A 21,882-nucleotide genomic window follows, 5' to 3' on the forward strand; every position below is an offset into this window, starting at 1 on the left:
CAGAACACACCAGTCTATCACCAACCTAGCTAATGCAATGGTAGTCATAATTACAGTTTGTAAATACAAATATGTGAAAATCACTTCAAAACCACAAATATAAAACAATCAAATGATTGAGTAAGTTGTACACCACTACTGTAACAGTAGTAAGCGAGCATACCTTCTTGTGCCGCATCATGACAAATTCTTTGTTGTTTGTATCATCAAAATGCTATACTGTACTGTATTTCAGGATGTAAGCAGAAGCGCTGCATGCAACTATGCCTGTATGTACATTCATATGTGGTGGTGGTGGTGGTATTATTGTGGAATTGTGGAAAATATGCAGACCCAGATTCAGGAGAGTCCAAGTTCCCATCATGTAGACTTACAGCTTACTTCCCACGGGGCTGCTTGGTTCATATTATTCTGCCGAGCCTAAGAAATAAACAACTACACTGTTTTTGGGGTTTATTTAATAAATAAGTCATTACAGCATTGGGAGAGAACATGGTAACTGAAATAAAAGGCACTTTTCAAACAATACTGTAAAGGCGCGTGCATGGTGCTTCTGAGGCATTAAGGTGAACAATGTTAAAATATTTTTGAAAAACAAAATAAAAAGATGACGGAGAAACAAGTGCACAAAAGAACATTTTTTTGGTGTGCTTGGCAAAAACAAGGAAAGGACCTGAGAATAAAGAAGTCACTGTTATTGGTAAATTACATGTATTACAATTGCTATCTTAAAAAAAAAAATCTTTTGCCTCAGCACTGCCATCATTTCATATTTTTACAAGTGGTATAAAGTCCATTTATGACGCCATATCAACCATACAAATGATAATTGATATGAAACATTTATATTGGGGTGTAATGCCTTCAACATATGCAAAAATGCAATAAAACTGCTGCAGTCCAAACTACATTTACAAATATTCACTTTTGTGGCATGAAAACCTCACCAAAATGCTAAACTGAAGAATGAAATTGGTATTGTATTTAATTTTCAAGATATACACATATTGCTGCAAAATGTGCTGCTATGGCTGACGATTTATTAAAAGCATCTCAGGTTCTCTCACATAGTAAGACACCACAGACAAACAGTCAGTGCAGAAAGACAAGAGTGGAGAGAGATTTGAATATGAGCTGGCAGTTTAGCACAACATTTTGGAAGCTAAATATTTCTATTTCTGGGGCAGAAAGTAATATTCGGGATATTCACGTTCTGGTAAAACAAGCAAAATAATATGCCCGCACCAGACCTTTGGCAGGTTAGAAAAACAACTTAAATCCATAAACTTCCAAGAAATATGCATTTGAAAAGTATATATACATACTGTATGTACATCTAAAATACAACAAAAGCATATAAATATGTGTTAGTAAAAATAAAAACACATGTGCATTGTAATGGCAAAGCAAACACAGGAAACAACAAAATCCTCCTCAGAAGCCAAACCTACAACAAATACTGTAGATGTCAAATTCTTGTTCATTATTTTCCTTCATATTTGGGATTGACCACAGTCGTAACAGCACTTTTGTAGATGGGATTTTCACCCTGGGAATTAAACGAAACAGTCACAATTATTATTTATTCCAACAATTTTAAAAAAAAAAGATCACACAATCAAATAGCAAATATTATTTTTTATATTATAATGTGGTATGCAGCGGGTTAAGACATCTGCCTCACAGTTCTGAGGACCTGGGCTCAAATCCGGCCTTGCCTGTGTGAACTTTCCATGTTCTCCCCATACCTGGATGGGTGTTCTCACGGTATTCCAGTTTCCTCTCATATTCCCAAAACATGAATGATAGGCGAATTGAAAATAAAATTGTCTGTAGGTATGAATGTGAGTGTGAACAGTTGTTTGCTTTCATGTGCCCTGCGATTGGTTGGCAACAAGTTCAGGGTGTTACCCCCCACGACCCTAGTGAGAATAACCGGTTCAGAAAATGGACAAATGGATGGATATTAATTTAAAATACATTTAAAACACAATCACAACATGCCTTTGACGTAATGTTTGCAGGTAGAGATGAGATCTCTTTAAACATACCAGAAAATGCATTCTTGTAATCGTAGCCAGAAATGACACTTGATCCTCAAATGGTGCGTATCACAGCACACTCATGCACTTGCTTTGTCATTACTGCATTTCTCCTAATGGTCCCTCATAAACTCATGTATTATTTAGGGTTTTATTAACAAAACAAAAAAAAAGCTGCTTAGAGACAGCACACACACACAAACAATCCATGCAGGAAAATAAAGCGGAGACGTGAAAGAATACAAACTTAAAGGACAGCAGCTCTACGCCCATAGTTTGGATTCTGGAACTGATTGATAGGACTCTTGTATATGGGGTTTTCTTGCTACAGATAGAGAATGAGCACAGAAAGAATTCAACAGTAAGGGACAAATAATGACGGATGCTGAGAAAAGGCAAGAATGAAAACAAAAAAGACATGCATAAAACAAAAAAGCTCAAGAGTGAAAGAGTATTTGGAATATTGTAATGGCTCAGTGTTGACCAGTCATAGCTCAACATTTGAGGACTACTCTAATCCCACCACAAGGTAGCGCAAGAGATATGTATCACAAACATAAGAGTTTACCGTGCTGCCACTAGATGGAGGCTGGACTACAGCTCAAAAACTCTTGCCGAAATACTGTCATATTGATGTTGGCTGGTGAGTGTACAGCAGGCAGGAAGAAGGGAGAGGAGGAGGTGCTGACACTCCCCAGAAAATGGTTCGGCTATGCTCAGAGTGCATAACATTCCCTAAAAAGTCCATAGAGCCTCCAACATTTTCCACTTTATTTTGAGAGCTGTGCAACAGCCACATCTTGGATCTGTTTTTCCAAATAAGACTTGAGAAAGAGTAAGTGAGGCACTTAATATGAACAGGTCTGCAAAACCCATCTGCTGTCCAGAATTACACATGAGCTTGACAAATGAATTTACTGCAAAGAGGCCAAGATTGCACCGCAGCCTCTCAAATACCTGTTTTCTGCATTACTATCACTCAGAACGCTGGAATATCCCCAAAATTAAAGTGTACTACCAGACCCTCACCGTGTCCCATTTGGCGTTCATCTTTTCCTTCTCAAATTTGGCAAATTCTCTTCTGTCATGGATGATTGTCAGCAGTTTCCAGATGAGCAGCAGGGCTAAACCAATCAAGACAATGCCAGCAACTACGCCCACCACAATGGGGATGATGTTAGGACCAGCAGGACAGTCTGAAACACAGCAATGGAGTCTTTAGACACAGATATCAAGGACACCCTCAGGAAAGTGGAGCAACTTTGGAGTTATTTATAAAATCCAATTGCCACAAAGCCTGGAATGAACTTTGCCTGACAAAAATTATAAAACAACAACCGCATCCTAATTGTCCTTAGACAGGCTTCTATCTTACCCAGAGTTTCAACCACATGGACCTCCTTCTCTGTGTTGTTGTTGACAGCGTAGGTGTAGTAGAACCAGCAGTCGTTTGCGTCCCTCTCCTTACAGTGCATCACGGGATAGGAGGCATCGTTGGGTTGAGGCAGTTTGTCCCTATCCTTCACTTTGAACAAGTTGAAGTAGCTGCAGTCCCGTTCGCACGTTTCCTTCTTCTCACCTGTACCAAATGCCCGACACTGGACGCACTCTCTGGAGGAAAGATGATTGTGGTTGGTCAATTTTGTCACTATTACAATTTTTAACACACTTCAAAGTTTAGGGATTAGAGTTTGATACCACCCAGATAGTACTTTTCATTTTGATATATATCAGGTATAGCGTAATACTCCGTATGAATACAAAAATCTCTAAATGTAGTTAATGTATACGTCATAGTAAATTCAAACATCTAAGTGCAATTACACTAGCCAAATTGTGCCTTAAGGGGGAAAAAATGTTTGACCGTGACAAATATATAGACTTTATTGTTTGTATACTGACTCATCAAAAAACAACAACAACCCCAAAAAATCTGGAACGTATCCCTTTACTAAAAATTAACAAAGTTATCTGTATTACTGAAAAGATGTAAAGGGAATGACTTAAACTTGGTATGATAGGTTATTTTGTGAATCACATTCTACCCTTCAAGTATTTGTTTACTACCAGCCTAGTGAAACTTACTTGTGTTCGGTGCACACTCCTGGGCAGGTAGGGCATGTTTCGCAGGTGGGACCCTGGAATTTGGGGTCAGTGCACTTGCAAGTGCCACATTCGCAGGTCCCTCTGCCATTGCAAATCTGCCTGTTGCTGGCCAAACATGTGCTGGTATCTAGAGAACAGTCACAGGCGCTCCCAGTCCACATGTTGTCACAGATGCAGACTCTGCACTCACAACGTCCATGCCCTGAAAAAAGAAAACAAAAAAAGCAAGCTACTAAATACCGTCCCAAAAATAGAGCTTCAAATTGTTTTTCAGCGTTCCATTATGTTCATCACCTCCACACAGTTTGTTCCCTGAGCGGTCACAGTTAAAGTTGTCACACTCGCAGTACTGCCCGCTGTAGCGCTCCTCCCGATCGACTCTCTTCTTGCATTCGCACGTGCCACAAACGCAGTCTCCATTGTTGCTGCAGATGTCAGTGCCATTGTCTTTGCGGCAGGTGCGGTCCATGTCCTCCGTAGCCACATCATTGCTGCTGCATTCACACTGTTTGCCAACACGTCCTTCATAACACCTGGTAAGGAGGAGGAAGGAATGACAATTTTTTTTTTTTTTTTTGCAGCTTTTTCATTCTCCATGCAAACACATCTGTATGGATATTTATGATACACCAAAGCTTTCAGTAATCTCCAGGCTTACTTGCAGGCTCCACATTCGTAAGTCCCGTTCCCATAATGGCAGTTCTCGCTGTTGGCGACACCCTCCTTATGGCATTCACACTCACAAATAAAGTTGAGGGTAATCTCGACCTCTTCCGTGAATCCTAGGGGCTTTATCTTGATTGTCTCAGGCTTGCCTTGTTTTGGACAGCCCTTCGATGTTACACTGATGGTAAATGTGACCTGTGAACGACAACAATCAAAATGGTAACGTATTTTTGTGATTTAAACCTAATGGAATATTCTATAACAGTAGATTTAGCGTGTGTTAAAATAAGGAGCATGTGCATGTCTTTTGTTAGCAATAAATTTTGAGGTAAAACTGCCACACATCTGGATGTAATTTTCATTCACCCACAATTAATTTATACTATAGAAAGTCGCACATGGCTAGGTTTCAGTAAACTATATTTTTCTTAGGGTGTATGTTTCTCCTTCCTTGTTGCATTAGCGAGCTGTGTAAGAGAAAAGAACATCAGAAACAAAGTAAAAAGGAGAGAAAAAGAGATATAATGTTGTATTTCCTACATTGTGATGCCTTCTGTATTATAAGCCCACTTCAGATTCTTAACATACAATGCAAACCAACAGCTTCTAGATTGTCCAATTTTATTTCCAAATTGTATTGTTCACCTCATCTCCAATTGAGATGTTAGAGCACTTTCGTCCATTTTCACCCTCAGTAATGACTCCATTCTTACAACGGGATGTGTAAGCAATGGTCACTCCCTCTGGAAGCTTGCTGTTCTCCAAAATGACCTCAGATGAAAGCGACTGTCAAACAAAGAAGAGATAATAACTTTTTTTTTTGCAGATTTTTTTTTTTGTCCCTACACTGGAATGTCATCCGGTAGTTTTGTTTAGATGGGAGACTACACAAATGGTTCAGCTGAGTATAAATGAGAGAAGAAGTAGGAATTTTTCAGAATAGAGTATTTAGTATATTTCACTCAGATCAAAGACTTAATTTGAATTAAATCTATCCTCTTCCAGTAATAACGTGTTAGTAACTCATGTAGTTAAAAAACTGCAGACAATGAAACATTTCCAGTGAAGTAAAAAGGCTTTAAACAGTGCTTCATGTGACGTAGAGCACATACAGTAAATTATACTTTTTACCGTCTTGACATTATACTTACATTGTAAGCATCGATAATGAGGTTGATCACATTGCTTGAATTGGCAGACAGGGTGCCCACTGCAGACTTTGGTATCAAATTTTTGAGCTCCTAAGGACAGGAGAGAAAGTCACATTTCATTTTTACCATAGAATCCAAATACACACTGAAGCACTACAATTTGTTTTTCTTATGATTTGAATGGATACGATTGAATTACACGAGTTTTATTGCTCAAAACACACCAGAGCTTCTGTGCGGTCAGCCACTGAAAGAACCTTGATCACACCCAGATGGGACAAGGTTATGGGTGCACAACAGATGGAAACATATCAAAGATCGAGGGAGTTTGTGCCATCAATTTGTACCAGATTTCTGGGCCAAGTTAGATTTTTTTTTCTTATCATTACAGTTATTTACACTATAGGAAGCAACACTGAACTTCTTCCAAATTGTCACATACATGAGTAAACGATAAACAATAAGAATTAGAAACCCAAATTCTTATATGCTTATCAAATTAAAAAGATTTGTGAATTTACCGGTACTTCTGAATTACACTTGTAATAACTGCTCTGTCTAAAAAAAAATACTTTACACTGTCAGATGACAAAAAGTGTTTGTTTTCGGCATTAAGTGAACCAGTGACACTTTAAATTTAGAGATCACTAAAAATACCAATTTCTCTATGATATGTTGTTAACGTACAGTATTATGGCATGATAGATTGTGTCATGATCAGAGCCTTCACACAATGTTATTTTACAATTAATACATAAAAAACTAACTTGATACACGGGCTGAAACTCCTCTGTCACAGCAAATATGGTTTGAATGTTGTTGTCGCTCAGCTTCTGAACCAAGTGAGCAATTGAGGGATAGTCCTGAAAGAAGAATAAAACATCACAATTAGAGGAAAAAAACATATTGTACACTTAAGAAGAGTGGTCACGTCATATCCAAAATTAGAAAAGTTGGATACTCACATAGTAGTGGCTCATGGTATATGAATTGTTCTCCAAATGACATTTTCCATCATTAGGCAGGACAATGCCACCTAGCTTGCCATCTCCTGCAAAGTGGAAGCCAGCATCAGTGGAAAACACCAGCAGGCGAGTCACATTCCTCCAGCCAATCTGATCCTGAGAGATGAAGGAAAAAAAAAAAAGAAAAAAAAAATCACACATGGTAAAATTGTATAACGTGCATGAGCTTTTGATTATCACTAAAACAAAAATCTGGATGTAGGTCTCATAAAATCTATTCACACATCAGCGCATAAACATGGTCAAGGGTTTTGCGGTTGTTACGAATGTGGGAAAACAACCTGGAAACAGGAGTACTAATGGTGCTGCTCGTGCACATTCACTGAATAGGTACAAGTTTATTTTGTTTTTACCGCATACCCCACACACAGCCACTTGCATGATGGCATCGAAGCCCCCCTCAGGAGAGTCCAGGTTTCCTGAAATATGCTGTTGCCCCACCAGAGTGTTGAAGTTTTTGCCGTCACTGGTGAGCTTTAAAACATTCTTGTAGCTGAATGGGCTGGTGCAATTCTGGTCACCGGTGCATGGGTTCAACAGCTTGGCTGGAGTGGTGCTGATGTATGGCATAACCGTCTTCTCCACAAAAGAACCAAAGCCTATAACAACATTTAAAAAGAAAAAAAAAAAAAAAAAAATCAAACCCAGGAATGACACAAGTACATTCGTTTGTTGTGACTTTCAAAATATACAATGAGAACAAAAATCATTACCTATCCTGAAGTCAGATGTGATCTTTGACATTTCTAGCATTAAACTGGTTCCCAAGTTCTTCACATTCTCCAGATCGTCTTTCATCGAGTAAGATAGGTCCATCAAGTAATACAGGTCAATGGGATAATCTTCTGCCCGTTTGAACTTCAGATTGAAAGACTGCGGCTCGCCTTTAACAAACAAGTCAGCTGTTACGCTCATATCAAAACAAGCAAAGATCATAATCACAGAATGGTTTTTAGCTGACAATTTATCACCTGATCTGAGGGTGAGATTGAGCTTTTGAGGTTGGATCTGAGTGATTTCTTCTGGCTTTAGTTTTTCTGCTCCTTTTCTTCGGTTTGTCACCGGTTTATTCTTGAGAACTCTCTTCCCTCCATGAGGATTCTCTATCAACCTCTCTTCGCAACCTCGGTTCTTTAGAGACTGCAGCTCATCACATCGAGTAGAAACAGTCTCACCTTGTTTTAGGAAGTCCTGAAATTGTTATTGCAAGAAATTAAAAATCAGTAATTTGCTCAATTTTGAGGGAATATACATTTGTAGTATTTTGAAGATAAGAATCATTTCTGTGGTGCCCCAGTAAACTTGAACTATGAAGTGAAATTGTCCACGCATTCCCGAGTGTCGGATGTTTTTCTGCAGAGAGACCTGAAATCAGGTTATTCGAATTTCTTGAGTTTATCCACGTTACTCAGGAAGATCCCGAGGCAGCTCTGTCAACATGACACGTGTGTGTTCTCACAAGTGGGTCTTCAATACGGATGCAACCAATCAGAGGAAAGGTTCAGTTTTAGCCAAATAATGGAAAACAAAAAAAAAAGAAATGAAAAAGCAGATGCAAAACTGGGTCAAACAGAAATAGCGCTCAGTGGCCCTTTCTGGACACTCGCATGACAAAACCAAGACATTTTTTGAAATTAAACTGACACCTTTACACTTAGTCCATGTTTGAGTCAGTCTATAGAGGTCCAAATAGCCAAAATATAGGACTTTTAAATTGTATATCATGGTTTAATGGGTATAAATGTAACATTTAAACGTAGTATCCATATTAAAAGAAAAAGGCATTAGAGGTTGTATTACACAAAACTGCCAGATCCAGCACTTTTTTTTTTTTTTTTTACAGGGATGTGAAAAAAGGAAGTAATGTTTTGGCTGCAGCTTTACATCAGTTATGATCCAAAATGCTGTTCATTGCTTTTGAGAGCATTGATTCATACCGGGTCTGTACACCAGCCACATTTTGCTCCGGCCTGGATGCACTCTCCACAGTACCTGGCATTTGCACTGATGCACTCATTCCCCTCTGAATAAAAAAAAACAAAGAGAAAAGAAGAGGATGCAGCGTCAGAGAGTGCAGCGCAGCCCTTGCAAAGTAAGCAGGCCCGTAAGCCCCCCGTGTTTACACATCAGTTCATCTGGAACGCTGTGGCTCAATCGTAATTGGAGACGGGAGGGGAATATCCAGCCTCCATTATTCTCTCCATGATGCTGAGGTGGAGCTTAAGTAATAGTCAATGACATCAACAGGATATAGTAGCTAGCTACCCCTTTTTCCAGAACTGGGTAGTCATCAGTATGAGTAACTGTATTGCAGGCATATGTCAAGGATACTTATCACATATATCATAACAATTGTGTCATAAAAATATATTCTTTGCATACCTTTCTGAGCAGTGCAGTATACTCCTAACAATGCAGATATTAAAAGCAGTTTCAGGTCCATCTGAAAGAACATGGCAACATGATACTCCATTATTGCATATTCCCTTTAATCAACAAATAGGCTCTTTCAAAACATATTTTCCGAACTACCAAGATCTTAAGAGAATAGTTGTCTTCATATGTGAACTCATACTTTATGGTAAAAAAAAAATGACATTGAAGATTTATTGGCTTAGAAGACTAAATCTGTAAATGGTTGACTCTTAACTGGTGGGAATGAATTATTTTGTGTGGTGGGCTGTAGGCCTTGGGGGTTAGGATGTTTGAGCGGGTTGACATGGATATTTTCAGCCTGTTGCAGGGCAACAGACAGCTAATTGAATTTGGACAAACAAGCATGTAGGCACAATAATACAGTATTGCACATATGCACCCGCACGTACCCACACTCATGATTAAGCATGTGCACACACACACAAATAAAGTCGGCTGCAACTTGCCTTTTCCCACAATTCCCTTTACTGTAAATAGCATGAGCTCCCTAGAGTCTTTCTCTCGCAATGCATTTTGACCCCTCAGCTGTGTGCAGATCCTCTGGTCACTCAAAATCGATTCAGCCTGTCTTGGTCTTAATAAAACCCTCATGACTTAATAATGATAAAAGGATTGCATTAAACAGCTGGAATGGGAACATCTCCAGTCACGCTAGAGCTAAAAGTTTAACTTTTCATTTGAGAATACAGTACTAAAAATAATTTTCCCATCATAGTTTAAGGACATTGATTACAAGCCTGATCCCAGTACAAGAAAAATGGTAAACTAGAGGAAAGAACTAGTTGATTATAAATTGAGTGAATTATCGAGTATACAATCAAAAACGCAGTCAGAATCTTTGCATTCGAATGAAACAAGTCAACATACTTTTTTATTCTGTCAGGCGCCTTTTACTTCTCCAGCCACTTTGACTTACTGCGCATGTACACATTGTGGATTGACTGAGCCCTCTGTAAAGTTAGTTTACAGAAAAAAATGGGGTCGTGGCTGAAGGAGGTTTGCGTTAGCCTAGCTGTCCAATGAGCTGCATGGATACAGTGGAAACAGAAAAAGGGTCATGGATATTCCCTGAAGAAGGCAACCTCAATGGCCAATTTTATAAGAAGAAAATTGATCCTGTACAGCATACCATGAACTACAATGGCAATCTTGCCAATAAGGTAACTAGCTAGCAGGTTAGCTGGAACGGTGGCAGATTGGTCCATGAGTATCTATGACACCGGTAAAACACGCAAAACAGACCCGGCATAGTTTCAAACTGTCGCGAAGAAACGGTGATGGATCTTTGTAAAGTAAGTTATTTTAATATATATATATATATAAAACAAAAATTTTTCTTTACAGAGATGCAGTAGCTAAAACGCACCAGTCCAAAGTCAAAACGTGCCCCCGTTCTTTCTTGCCTGTTCAATAAATAGTTTTCAAAGATTCACATTGGACTTCTTATTTATTCGACTTTGAATTTTGAAATAGTAAAGGGAGTAAGACACAATCAAATTAATTCAATCATCACTTTTTTCTGTCATCACAAATAGCGAGTCACAAAAAAAAATTACACCAAGTCTGAACACGAGTACCAACAATGGCATATGATACTAACACGGGAAGTTCGAAACTAAGGTCAAACAGTTTGAAAACTGACCACATTTTCAAGAAATTTCAGCACATCTTGTTTTTGGTTATCTTCTTGTATTTTATTGAAATGTCACTACCCAAGCCACAAACACTGTGGAGTATTCCAATTTTAAAGAGAAAAAAAACTACTAAACTAATTTACATGCAAAATGTAAAAATAAAAGCCAGACGATCTGTAAATCAGAAACTCCTGAAAGTCTTTGCTCAGAGAATTTCCACGAGAGTTTACCAAACACAATAAATTAAGCAGGAGTCTCTAACTAGAGCTTGATGTGAGAACTTATTCCGTGTGTGTTAGATCAGTGGCATTCACTGGCTATTCAGAGAGACTCCATAATAGACTGCATTCTCTTACGCTGTGGTAAAGGAAGCACTGACGTCCAAGGTGGGGTGTTCAGTGATGCAATCCCTCGCTAGGGCCAGTGTCTGATTATAAAGAGAGACACGTTGACAGTTTGTCTACAGCCGCCTAGATTAGACTTCCAATGCTGTTCACTGGTGGGTCCATGCATGCGTGTGTGTGTGTGTGTGTGGTGTGTGTGTGTGTGTGTGTGTGTGTGTGTGTGTGCGTTTGTGTGTTGGGTTACCATATGAGATAAGTAGCGCATTTAGCCTAGCTGTGGGAGTCACACACCACCATAGGATAAGTAAAATTTGGCAACATTTTAAAGACAAATCTGAGGCACAACATAGTATCACTACTCTTTGCCCTCACAAAGTATGCTATGAATGCCACACTAAGAATTTTTACACAAAGTATCAGAGAGAACAGAGGACACTCAAAAATATGAGCAATTGCGACAAAACCTTTCACACGTACTGATCGTGTATGTACAAAAACACGCATGTGACACCCCAATTTGATGTGGGATTGAAAAGCAATGACATAATTCTTTTGTAACATCAAAAGGCTTTTTTGTGATAAGAGCTATATTAAATGTTAAATGTTACACAACACTTCAAAACAAATATCTGTAAAAATATCGATACACTGTCTGTAAGTAAACTTTCTGGGACCACAGATGGGAGGATTCACCTTCAAATACAGACACCAGCGATGTGTCAGAAGCCTGTGAAGTTTTGCAGCTGCCCAGAGGAATGTTCTAAAGAAAACTGCAGTAACTCTGTAGAGCGGAGCTCAGGCCAAGAAAAGGCTTACGGGATGGAATTAATTAAAAAAAAAAAAAAGGAGGGGGGAAAAAAAATAAGCTAAAAGTTAATTTTGAAGGCAGATGCCTTTAAAATATAAACATTTGGTATTTGGGATATTTAGAACTCCCACGAAATAGCAACTACCAAGTCAACAGCATCTGGCGTGTTCCCTGTTTCCGAAAGACAAAGACATGATTCCAAAATCTCTTTCCAAATCTAAGAAGAGATCTTACCAGCATTCAAATCGTATGAGGCCTTATTTTCACAATAATGATTCCTTTCTCCATTTAATTTTTACATGCAAAAGAGTTGAAACAGCCATATCGTTAGAAAATATTGCTGAACATACACATTACAGCTTAGTTTACTGAGTGAGAAAGGAATATATTTAATTTTATAAACCACTGAAATAATGTGTATGCCTATGGTAGTATAGTGGTCTGGATTCAAAGCAGACTACATACATACTGACAATCAGGCAAAATCTGAGCATTTTCCCATTTGCCAGCAACTATCGTTTGTCCAAACTTGAGTGTGGTGTGAAATTTTAGCTTTTTTTTCCCCTTCGTATTCAAATCCTGACGTTTGGGTAGTTATAACTTACAACATTAAACCATGTTCATCAGAGAACTTCTGCAGGGTCAGGGGGGGCCTTATTGTTCACAGCTATTGGTCAGAAGTAGGGTACAAAAAATGTCACATATGAAGGTACACAAACTATATGTATATGGAGATTTTTTTTTTTTTTTTAAGCAGACTGCATAATCCAGAGGAGCGATGACACGCATGTGTATGGTTGAGGGTTCGGCAACAAAAGACAAAAATACTTTATAAAATACCCAATTCACACCACACGATTGACTGGGTTATTTGGGGCACTGGCAGCTTAAAACTCTGTTACATTTGCCAAACTGTATTTAATAAAAACCTGTATCAAAGCCTAACCTGTTTATCTGCAACGAATGGGATCTCACAGCATTTCAGGCAAATACCTATCATATTTCGCTATTATGGCGAAGTGCTACACAGCAATGCTTATTTGTGCCACTCTTAATTTTCTACAGTATTCCTCATAATATATTTACTCATTTTTTTGGCAGTTGAAGGACTTGTTTTTGTGTTTGTCCATCTCACACTAAGGTGAATGGCGCAGGAAACTAATCAGATACAGTACGAGCATGTCGATCACTGGTGAGATCGCAAGTGCTTCCGGGGACTGGTGAAAACTGTATACAGTACTCCATATAGTCCCAGGGATAACAAATTCTGACGAAACCCAGTTTGTACTTTAAATGTTAGCAGTATACTTTTGGTAACGAAAACTCAAATACACTCAACCCCATATTGTTCATCTGTAACATGACTACGTTGAGATTTTTTGGGGCAATTTACAGGTTTAAAAAATAAGCTCTGCTACTACATCTCAGTCATTGGAATATGGTGTGCATCTTTGCCTTAAATCACACAAGTGCGCTGTGACTTTAGAGGCAGGCCAGTTACAGTATCTGTGTTCTATCAATTTGAAGGTTTTGCATACCATGTAGTGCATGACGAAAACGAAGCAAGAGGTATTGAGGGTTTTAATGTCCCCAAACCGAGTTTGTTCCGTTATGTTGTGTGCAGAGCAAGAGACCACATCCTACAACTATAGCTGTAATAATAACCTTTAAAAATGAAGCTGCTGGTTTTACACACATGCCTGAAAGCAAAGTACAGAATACTGTATCTTTTGGTTGTTGTTCTTTTGGGTAGAATGAAACTAATCCTTTTTACCTACCAGCTCTGACTACTCAAAGCTTCACAGATCAGTGTAAAATTCACAGACCACAAAATCACACATACAATCTCATACATAGGCAAAGATTCACATCTTATTTGCCAAGGTAATTATAGAATCATTTTTATTGAGCCCAGGGCATAACATCGCTCAATCTTCTGTACCGCTTCCACTGTGCTCACGAGCGTGCTCAAGCCTATCTCAGCTATCTTCGAGCAAGTGACAGTGTACAACCTGGACTGGTCACCAGCCAATCACAGGGCACATATAAACAACCATACGCATTCACATTCATATATACAGCCAATTTTGAGTCTTCAAACTACCACACATTTTTTTTCCCATGTGGGAGGAAACCTGAGTACCTGGAGAAAACCCACGCAGTCACGGGGAAGAACATGCAAACTCCACAAAGGAGTCTGAGTTTGTGGAGTTGCCGGTTCTCAGAACTGTGAGGCAGATATGTCGACCAGACCACCACTGTGCCGTCAGGGCATAACAATCCATTAAGTTTTAGTATCCTACTATACTAAAACAACCCTTAACATGTACTTCTAAATTGAGGAGGCGTGTTAGGGATGAAGAAATGGCAGCAGTCAGCAGAGGCAAGCATGTCTGTGGGATCTTTTCCTCTGGAATTGAGTCAGCCTCTTTGCCTTCGAGTTGGGAAATATGCGCCGCCCCTTCCTGTTTTTCCATTCCTCTTTAGCCATGTCTGGGGACGAACAGATATTCTAAGTGCAGGAAAGCCCTGTCTTTTTTCTTTTTAAAAAAAAAAAGCATTGTGAGTTTGAGCTGTCAACACAAGTGCTGACCAGCTTCATTGGCACCATGGCACTGCCGGTCACTATTCATGGGAGCACTTGATCTCCTAAGTGCTTGGATATCTATGTAACCTGGTTTTAGTATTACACTCACTAATACATAGCCAAATTGTGCATGTCTCCATTTAATTCGCTTAATTATAATCATCCCATTTATTACCACAAACCCATTTGTCAGAGGTAGACCTCTTGGTGGCATTGTCCAAACTGGTTGACAATGTTTAATTTTTAACCACAATCTGTCTTAAAATAGATGGTTCCACTGCTCCTGTATAAAATAAAATCTTGTATAACAGAAACAAATAGCAATATATATTATTTTTTTAAGGGTTTCAATCAGGCTTTAGTCTATCCAGAGTTGTCTCTGGCATATCTTTGGCATTCCACAGACTCCCTCCTCTTTCCTTCCTCTCCCACTTATACCAGCATCACAACCCACAACTCACTTGTCTGATGTGAGCCAAACCATGCCAGTGGCCCCCTGACTTTAAACAGCGGTGAGGGGGAAAATGTTGGAACGCTCAAGAGGTTACACAGTTTCCAACAGAGCTAAGAAGAATACCAAGCAGCCTCTTCTGGTGTCTCTGTCCATCCCCCATCCCCTCATCACCATCAGAAGGATCCTCTCATGGAAGACAAGCAATCAATCAGACAGTCCTCTGAGACCATGAAAGAGGATCTGATTCTTTGTGTCCCCCCTCATTGGGGACCGCTGCCTCAAAAGAGGCAATGTGTGATAAATATTACTAATGAGACAGATGCTTGTGCCTTTACTCTTTAGATGCTTCCTTGCTTTCCAACACATTCATGTGAGAAATTGCATCGCAGCAGAAAAAAAACGTGTTCACAGCGATAGACAATGAGAAGACATGTTGCTAATAATGGCTGATTAGATGAGGAATGACATTTTCTAATTAACTAACATTAATATTCTTATGATGGAAACAACGGTAGTAATAATGATAGTCTTAAATGTAAGATTTAGTAGGAGCTTAAAGCGCTTGTTGCTTGTTTTGAAACTCTTTACTCTGCATTTTACACAAAACACTCAACCACAATTGACCTGAAGCCAGTCAGCATTCATTTTTTGTGGGACAAAGTATAAAGATACACTCCAATACAAGGATACAGACTGGAAAAGGGCTTATTTTTCCCATGACTGACAATCAATAAAATGATAGTTGTCTTGGTTTCTATTCAATTGTTAATTCTCATTAATACCGAATGAACCCTGTATTCAAAAGCGACTTGTTCACTAGTTTGACAGCAACAATTGAGGCTTATGCACAGCCTTGAAAAAGGGCCAACTCCATATCATAATTTAGGGCTCCATCCCATAGCTGAAAATAGCTCTGCAGAGTGGTAAACATATTTCTGAATCATCCTTCACAGCTGGCGTCTGCAATCACACCAAAACGTACACCATCACAAACATATCTCAACTGCGTCATCTCAACTGCGTCAAGCCTCAACACAACAGACACACATGAAAATATATTGAGTTGGTTGCAAAATTGGAGTCCTACTTGTGGTCAAAATTAATTTCATTGTTGTAGTCAAGATCATATAAATTCAAATTAAGTCAAATCCAAGACTGACAGCAAAGTGAAGAACAAGGGCACCCGGGTATGATTATGACAATCCACAAATGTGAATAAAAGGGTAACATCCTAAGAGCTGAAAATCATCTTACTGTTTATCTGGGTACAATTTCAAACATTACACAAAATGTACAATATTATGAAGACAAACTAAACCATGCAGAAGAAACCTTGGCACGTGAAACCGAGCTCATGGACCACAGAAAATAAACATGAATAACAGGGTCAAACAAAAGAAAGTAGTCTCCAGATATCAACAGGAAGTTATCACATTAATACACTATATATTAGAATTTTTTACGCTCACAATTTGAGTTGATGGTGCTTCGTGAGAACATCTGTGTGTCCGAACGCAATAGGTAGCCATGTGTGATAAAGTTTATGGAGCTTTACTGACGGCCGATGTACTTCAGGAGGGAGAAGCGGAACATTCATTCCTCGCCAGCAGCAACCAGTATAGGGGATCATGATTGACATTTCTTACTCAACCTTGTACAGCAAAGTCGATTCCAGCAAAGGCAACGATATATCAAAGTGGAGGCAATACGGTTGCATTGCAGATGTGTCGGTTCACTTCTCTCATCTGCCTCTTATGTAGTGCTTTGGCAAGCTTACACTCAAAGCTGTCACCATGGCAGTTTCAGGATGGAAGACTTACAGCACTAGACCTCAGTTATGAAAAAAGGCAGATTAGAGAGAGGTTCCTGTGCATGTTCCTGCTACCTGGCAAGTGAATGCCCTGAGCTTGCGCAGTTGAACACCAATTGTGAGCCCAGAGCTTAACAAGGAGGAGTCTCTAAACACTTAAGTCGCCGCAAATCGTATGGTCTTTGTTGAGCTAGCCTTTCCGTTGCTGAAACACAGGAAACTAAACTGGATCACACAGGAAGGCTGCATTACGTTGCTGGAGAAGGAGCCAGATCTGACACCCCCCAACACTCTTCCGCTGCAACAGCAGCATTAAGAGCCACGGTTTGTATTCAATAGAAAACAGAAAAAGAGTGAAGGGGAGGTTTAGGTTCTCTTTTTACAGAGTTAAAAAAAAAAAATCCAGCTCCCTCACACATATAACTGCCCAGATATTTATTGTCTTGGATATTGGACAAGAACTGCAGTTTCTTCCTGAGAGACGAACCATTTAGATGACAAAAATGACGGCATGTCTGAAATCTCAGACAAAAACAGCTGTGAAGTATTAATCAAGGGACCTTGTCCAGATTTAGACCTTTTCACAACAGCTACCGGTCCCAACAGCCAATATGCAGCTTCTGCCCAGAGACAAACTTTATCCGCTCTAAATAGTTGTTCAGCACCCATGTGTGGATTTTGAGATGGAATTTAACACATCCCCGAGTAAAAGAAGCCACAGAGCAGTACAAAAGCCATCTAACAGTAGCCAAGACATCATAAAGAACTACAGTACAAACACAAACAGCAACGTCAAAGTTTGGTGTTAATCTGAAAAGGCCCAGCTGTGGCTGCCCCTACTTGAATGTGCAGAAACTGCCATATTAATGACAAGCAGATGTCTTTTATTATACCCAAGGCTTGACATTTGAACTAGAAGGCCTCTATTTCCGCAACCACGCGAGAGTGAGAACTCTGCGGACCGGGAACAGTAAGCAGTCTACGGCTTTGTTATTCCTCTCGGGATCAACAGAAACCCGTCGTGTTTCATTTTTCAAGACATGTCTACAGCTTACTCACTGAACATTATGTCCCATGTCTCCATTTTGGTGATGGTAGGAAACGTATTCCAAGTAACACACTGACTTACAGGCTTGTAATTACACAATAAGTACTCACACTTGGTGTCTCTGTTCCATAAAAGGAAATGTGGATGAATGGCATTGCCGTAATTGCTGTACCAATAGGAATGCAGTTGTGGTCAAGTTTGCATGCTCAATTAACATTTTCAAATCCCAGTTTGGTAATGTGTGTTCTTTTTATTCTTCTTTCATCTACAATATGTGCTAGTGTATATCTGATTGCGGTTCATCTGGCATTCCTCAGCGTTGAGTGTCAAAAAGACCCATTCACAAAGATAGAGGACACTGTTTGCATTGTTTATTATGTCACTCCTTCCAGACAGCCTATGAACTTTTAACAATGTCTCTCTTTTCCGTAGAAACTTTATATTTCTAGGTCACATTTTGGGAGAGGCGTTAACTTCAACTGCACAAGAGATCAATGCGTTCCCAAGTCTGAGAAAATGCAGCATGTAGATAGAGCTGAGGTTATGCTGTATATTAAAACAAGCTTTATTTATTTTACTATGTCAAAAAGATAATGCTCTGCATTGACTGTCTGTCATTAATATTAATGATGCAGGCAGATTTTAAAATAGCAGAGTAAGTCGACTATTCACAACATGCCCTAACCCTAACCCAACATTCACAGATTCCAATCAATTTTTTTTGCAAACACCAGGTTATCAGAAGAGTTGGTATGGGCTATTGTTAAGGCAACAGTCCGAAGCAAAGTCTGACTGTTCTTTAAATGCTGGGCCTGAAAGGCAAATGCATATTTGTGTTCCTTCTCACAGGCAACACATTCTGCTATTTTTTCCACCAACATAAATTGAACTTCATTCTTATAGGAGACCCTTGCGAGCAGGTCAGCTTTCACTGCTCCTTGGAGGGTCTTCAAAGGCTGTTTTTAGAAGCAGGCGGCACCACCCAAAAGGGATCCAAAATAAATGTAGAGGGGTGAAAAGATGGAGAAGCCTAAAGTGTCCATCTGAGAAGCATGACACCAACACCAAAGACACACCCCATAATCTAACAGAAAATGTACTTTCAAATGAACATACTGAAAGTTATGGTGTCAAACAGTAAAAGATTGAGTCGACTTTTTTCTAGCCATGTTTTGCATTTTCATATGTCTTGACGGGAGAAAATGGCTGTACTTGTTGGTCTAACGTGATTCACTCCCTAATGCATAGCTGTTTTCTCTTGGAATTATCCGAGACCTGCTTTCCCTCTATAATGGTGTGCAACATCAATGGCTGTAACAGAGCTAACCCTGAGCCTGTGGTCTCTTTTAATCATACCATTCCATAGGACGGGCTGCTTCTAATTATTATTATTATTTTCAAACACATTGGCCAAAGTGACAATAATGAACCAAGATCACGACATTAAGTGATTCGGGGTAAACTTAATTTACTAGCACTAGCGTCACACAGGGCTATCACACACAATTCATCACAGAGAATCAAGAGAAACGGCCACAGAATGCACATTTATTGGCCATGTCTGAAGGGGTAGAGATCACACATAAGAAGAATGCCACTCAAGAGAATTGTCACATGCCCGCAAGGAAAGCTCGGGTGTGGTTCTGTGTGTGGAGGCCTCGTAAATCAGGTTGGAGCCCTGGACCCTGCCGTCGCAGCTGTTCCCTGGGAACTTGAGATCCTATCCATTTAGCTGACAACTACAGCCTTCTTCTTTACGCTAAACCCCGCCTCCCAATGTCCTGTCCTCGTCCTCCTCAATTCACCTTCCTTACTGTCATCCCCCCCTCCCTTTCCTCTACTCATTATAACATCCCCAACGTTCCCTCTCCCCTTCCTCCCATCCTGCCTCCATTTCCTTGATTAAACTGCCTGTAGAGTCAGCGACTGTTTGTATGGCCTTTATTCTCCTGTTCTCCTTCATGCAGATCTCTTATCCAATGAATGTGCAGCCTGTCATATATGCAAGGAGCTGTCGAAATCAGCACCAAGGTCAGCTGGTTGTCCAGAATTTGACTTCACAAATTGAACAGGCCTTTCCCCTTAGGTAAGTACACAAACAGAAGAAGCTGATACAGTACACAGATTCCCCATCATTTGAACTGATGACCTTTTTCAAGCACTTTTGTGTTAGCCAGCAGTATCCCCTGATGTCAAATGACCCCTGATTAATTGAAACAGCATGTTAAAAAAGGTAAGAGCTTTTATATGCTTGTGGCGCCCACCCTAAAGGTAAGAAGGGAAACAGCACAACTGTTGCATCTATTTCTCCAATGATGGCTGACTACAGGTGAGCTCCTTTACTGGCCAGGTCAGGAGTGACCAAACGAAAATAAAAGGGTGAAAAAAAATCACGAGTCTTGTTCACCTTTAGCACAACATCAGATTCATAATAACACAGCATGAGGACCATTGGAAAAACAACGAAAAAAAAAACTTTCAAATTATAGTCCAAAATACTCCTCAAACTCCAAAGGTTATGGTAAGATCAGTTAAATAGACACAAATAAAAGCACGTTAACAATTTGTTTTTTCGCCACCTGAGATTATTAAGAAACGGCTGAGATTGTTTACCTTTGCGACGAAGTGTTATTTCCGTGGCGGCAGCACTCAGAAGCTCGAAGCCCTTCCAAAACGATGAGCCGCCACAGCAGCAGCGGGTACTCACCGCCCCGCTGGCACCGGACCACTTTTTCCACCAGAGAAAAAGGTCACAGCAGATTTCCCGTCATGGACAGTCGATCCAGATAAACGATAGAGGAGGGAGGGGGGATTATGTAGAAATCCAAACGTAAAAAAACAACAACTAAACAGTCCTTGTTATTAGAAAGGCAACAAGCGGCGAAGCAGACACGCAGCGCGACTCTCTTCCAGCTCACACCGCACTGCTCTTGGAATGACAAGCCGGGAAACATATTTTAGGCATTCCACTTCGTGTTGTACTATCAAAATAAAGATAGATTATACACCAACTTTTCTAATTATTACACTATTTTACCAGAAGGATTATCCAATAAAGTGTAAAAAAATTTTCTCTGCATGAAAAAAAAATTGGTTCATTTTAGCCTCAAGATGTTGTCATTTTACACGTATGTTATTTTATTTTGAAGTTCTGGTTACTGGTTTTCCGGTTCAACCCAAGTACTGTAGAAGTAATCCCATCCAGTCACTTTTAAAACTGATGCTCATGTTGCCAACTACGCTTGGAATTAAAAAAATGTGTCATCGCTGACGAGAAATTCCTACAACGTTCAGCCAATCACAATGCATGGAGCTAACTAATTTAGTTACAATCCTAATACTGTATGCTTCACGTATACTGTCACCCTGAGCTGGTTGCCAGCCAATCGCAGGGCACATGGAGACACATAACAGTCACACTCACAATCCCATTTAGGGGAAATTTAGAGTTTCCAATTAATGTCGCATGTTTTTGGGATTTGGGGAGGTAACTGGAGTGCCCGTAGAAAACCCACGCAAGCACGGGGACAACATGCAAACTCCACACAATTGGGGCCGGGATTTGAACCACGGTCCTCAGAACTGTGAGGCCAACGCTCTACAGGTGTTTTACTGTGGCAACCATGAGAACAATCATTTATTGTTGAGCTATAGCTAACGTAACGTTACGAAAGTCGGCTGGGGGTAAACTTTCTGGCTCTCAACGAAATCACGTGACTGGCCATATTGCCGGTCAAACAAAGCATTGTTCAACGCTAAATCGGTTGAGAC

General features: G+C 39.8%; 1 protein-coding gene across 2 annotated transcripts; it reads right to left on the bottom strand.

The window, feature by feature from the left end:
- Positions 1-440: 440 nt before the first annotated feature.
- itgb1a (integrin, beta 1a) lies at positions 441-21,036 on the bottom strand. Of its 2 annotated transcripts, none has more exons than XM_061805434.1 (16): positions 20,725-21,036; positions 9,373-9,433; positions 8,928-9,013; positions 7,962-8,181; positions 7,704-7,874; positions 7,351-7,589; positions 6,931-7,086; positions 6,733-6,828; positions 5,966-6,055; positions 5,460-5,600; positions 4,807-5,009; positions 4,443-4,681; positions 4,128-4,350; positions 3,418-3,653; positions 3,072-3,238; positions 441-1,549 (listed from the first exon to the last, which is right to left on the bottom strand). In XM_061805434.1, exons 2-16 carry the CDS (start codon positions 9,431-9,433, stop codon positions 1,484-1,486), a joined length of 2,394 nt encoding a protein of 797 aa, XP_061661418.1. In that variant the 5' UTR covers positions 20,725-21,036; the 3' UTR covers positions 441-1,483. The 2 variants fall into 2 exon arrangements, with proteins under 2 accessions (XP_061661418.1, XP_061661419.1); XM_061805435.1 differs by lacking the exon at positions 441-1,549 and adding an exon at positions 2,275-2,367.
- Positions 21,037-21,882: the final 846 nt, after the last annotated feature.

The sequence above is a fragment of the Syngnathoides biaculeatus genome, chromosome 19 (genome assembly GCF_019802595.1).
Source record: "Syngnathoides biaculeatus isolate LvHL_M chromosome 19, ASM1980259v1, whole genome shotgun sequence".
NCBI lineage: Eukaryota > Metazoa > Chordata > Actinopteri > Syngnathiformes > Syngnathidae > Syngnathoides > Syngnathoides biaculeatus.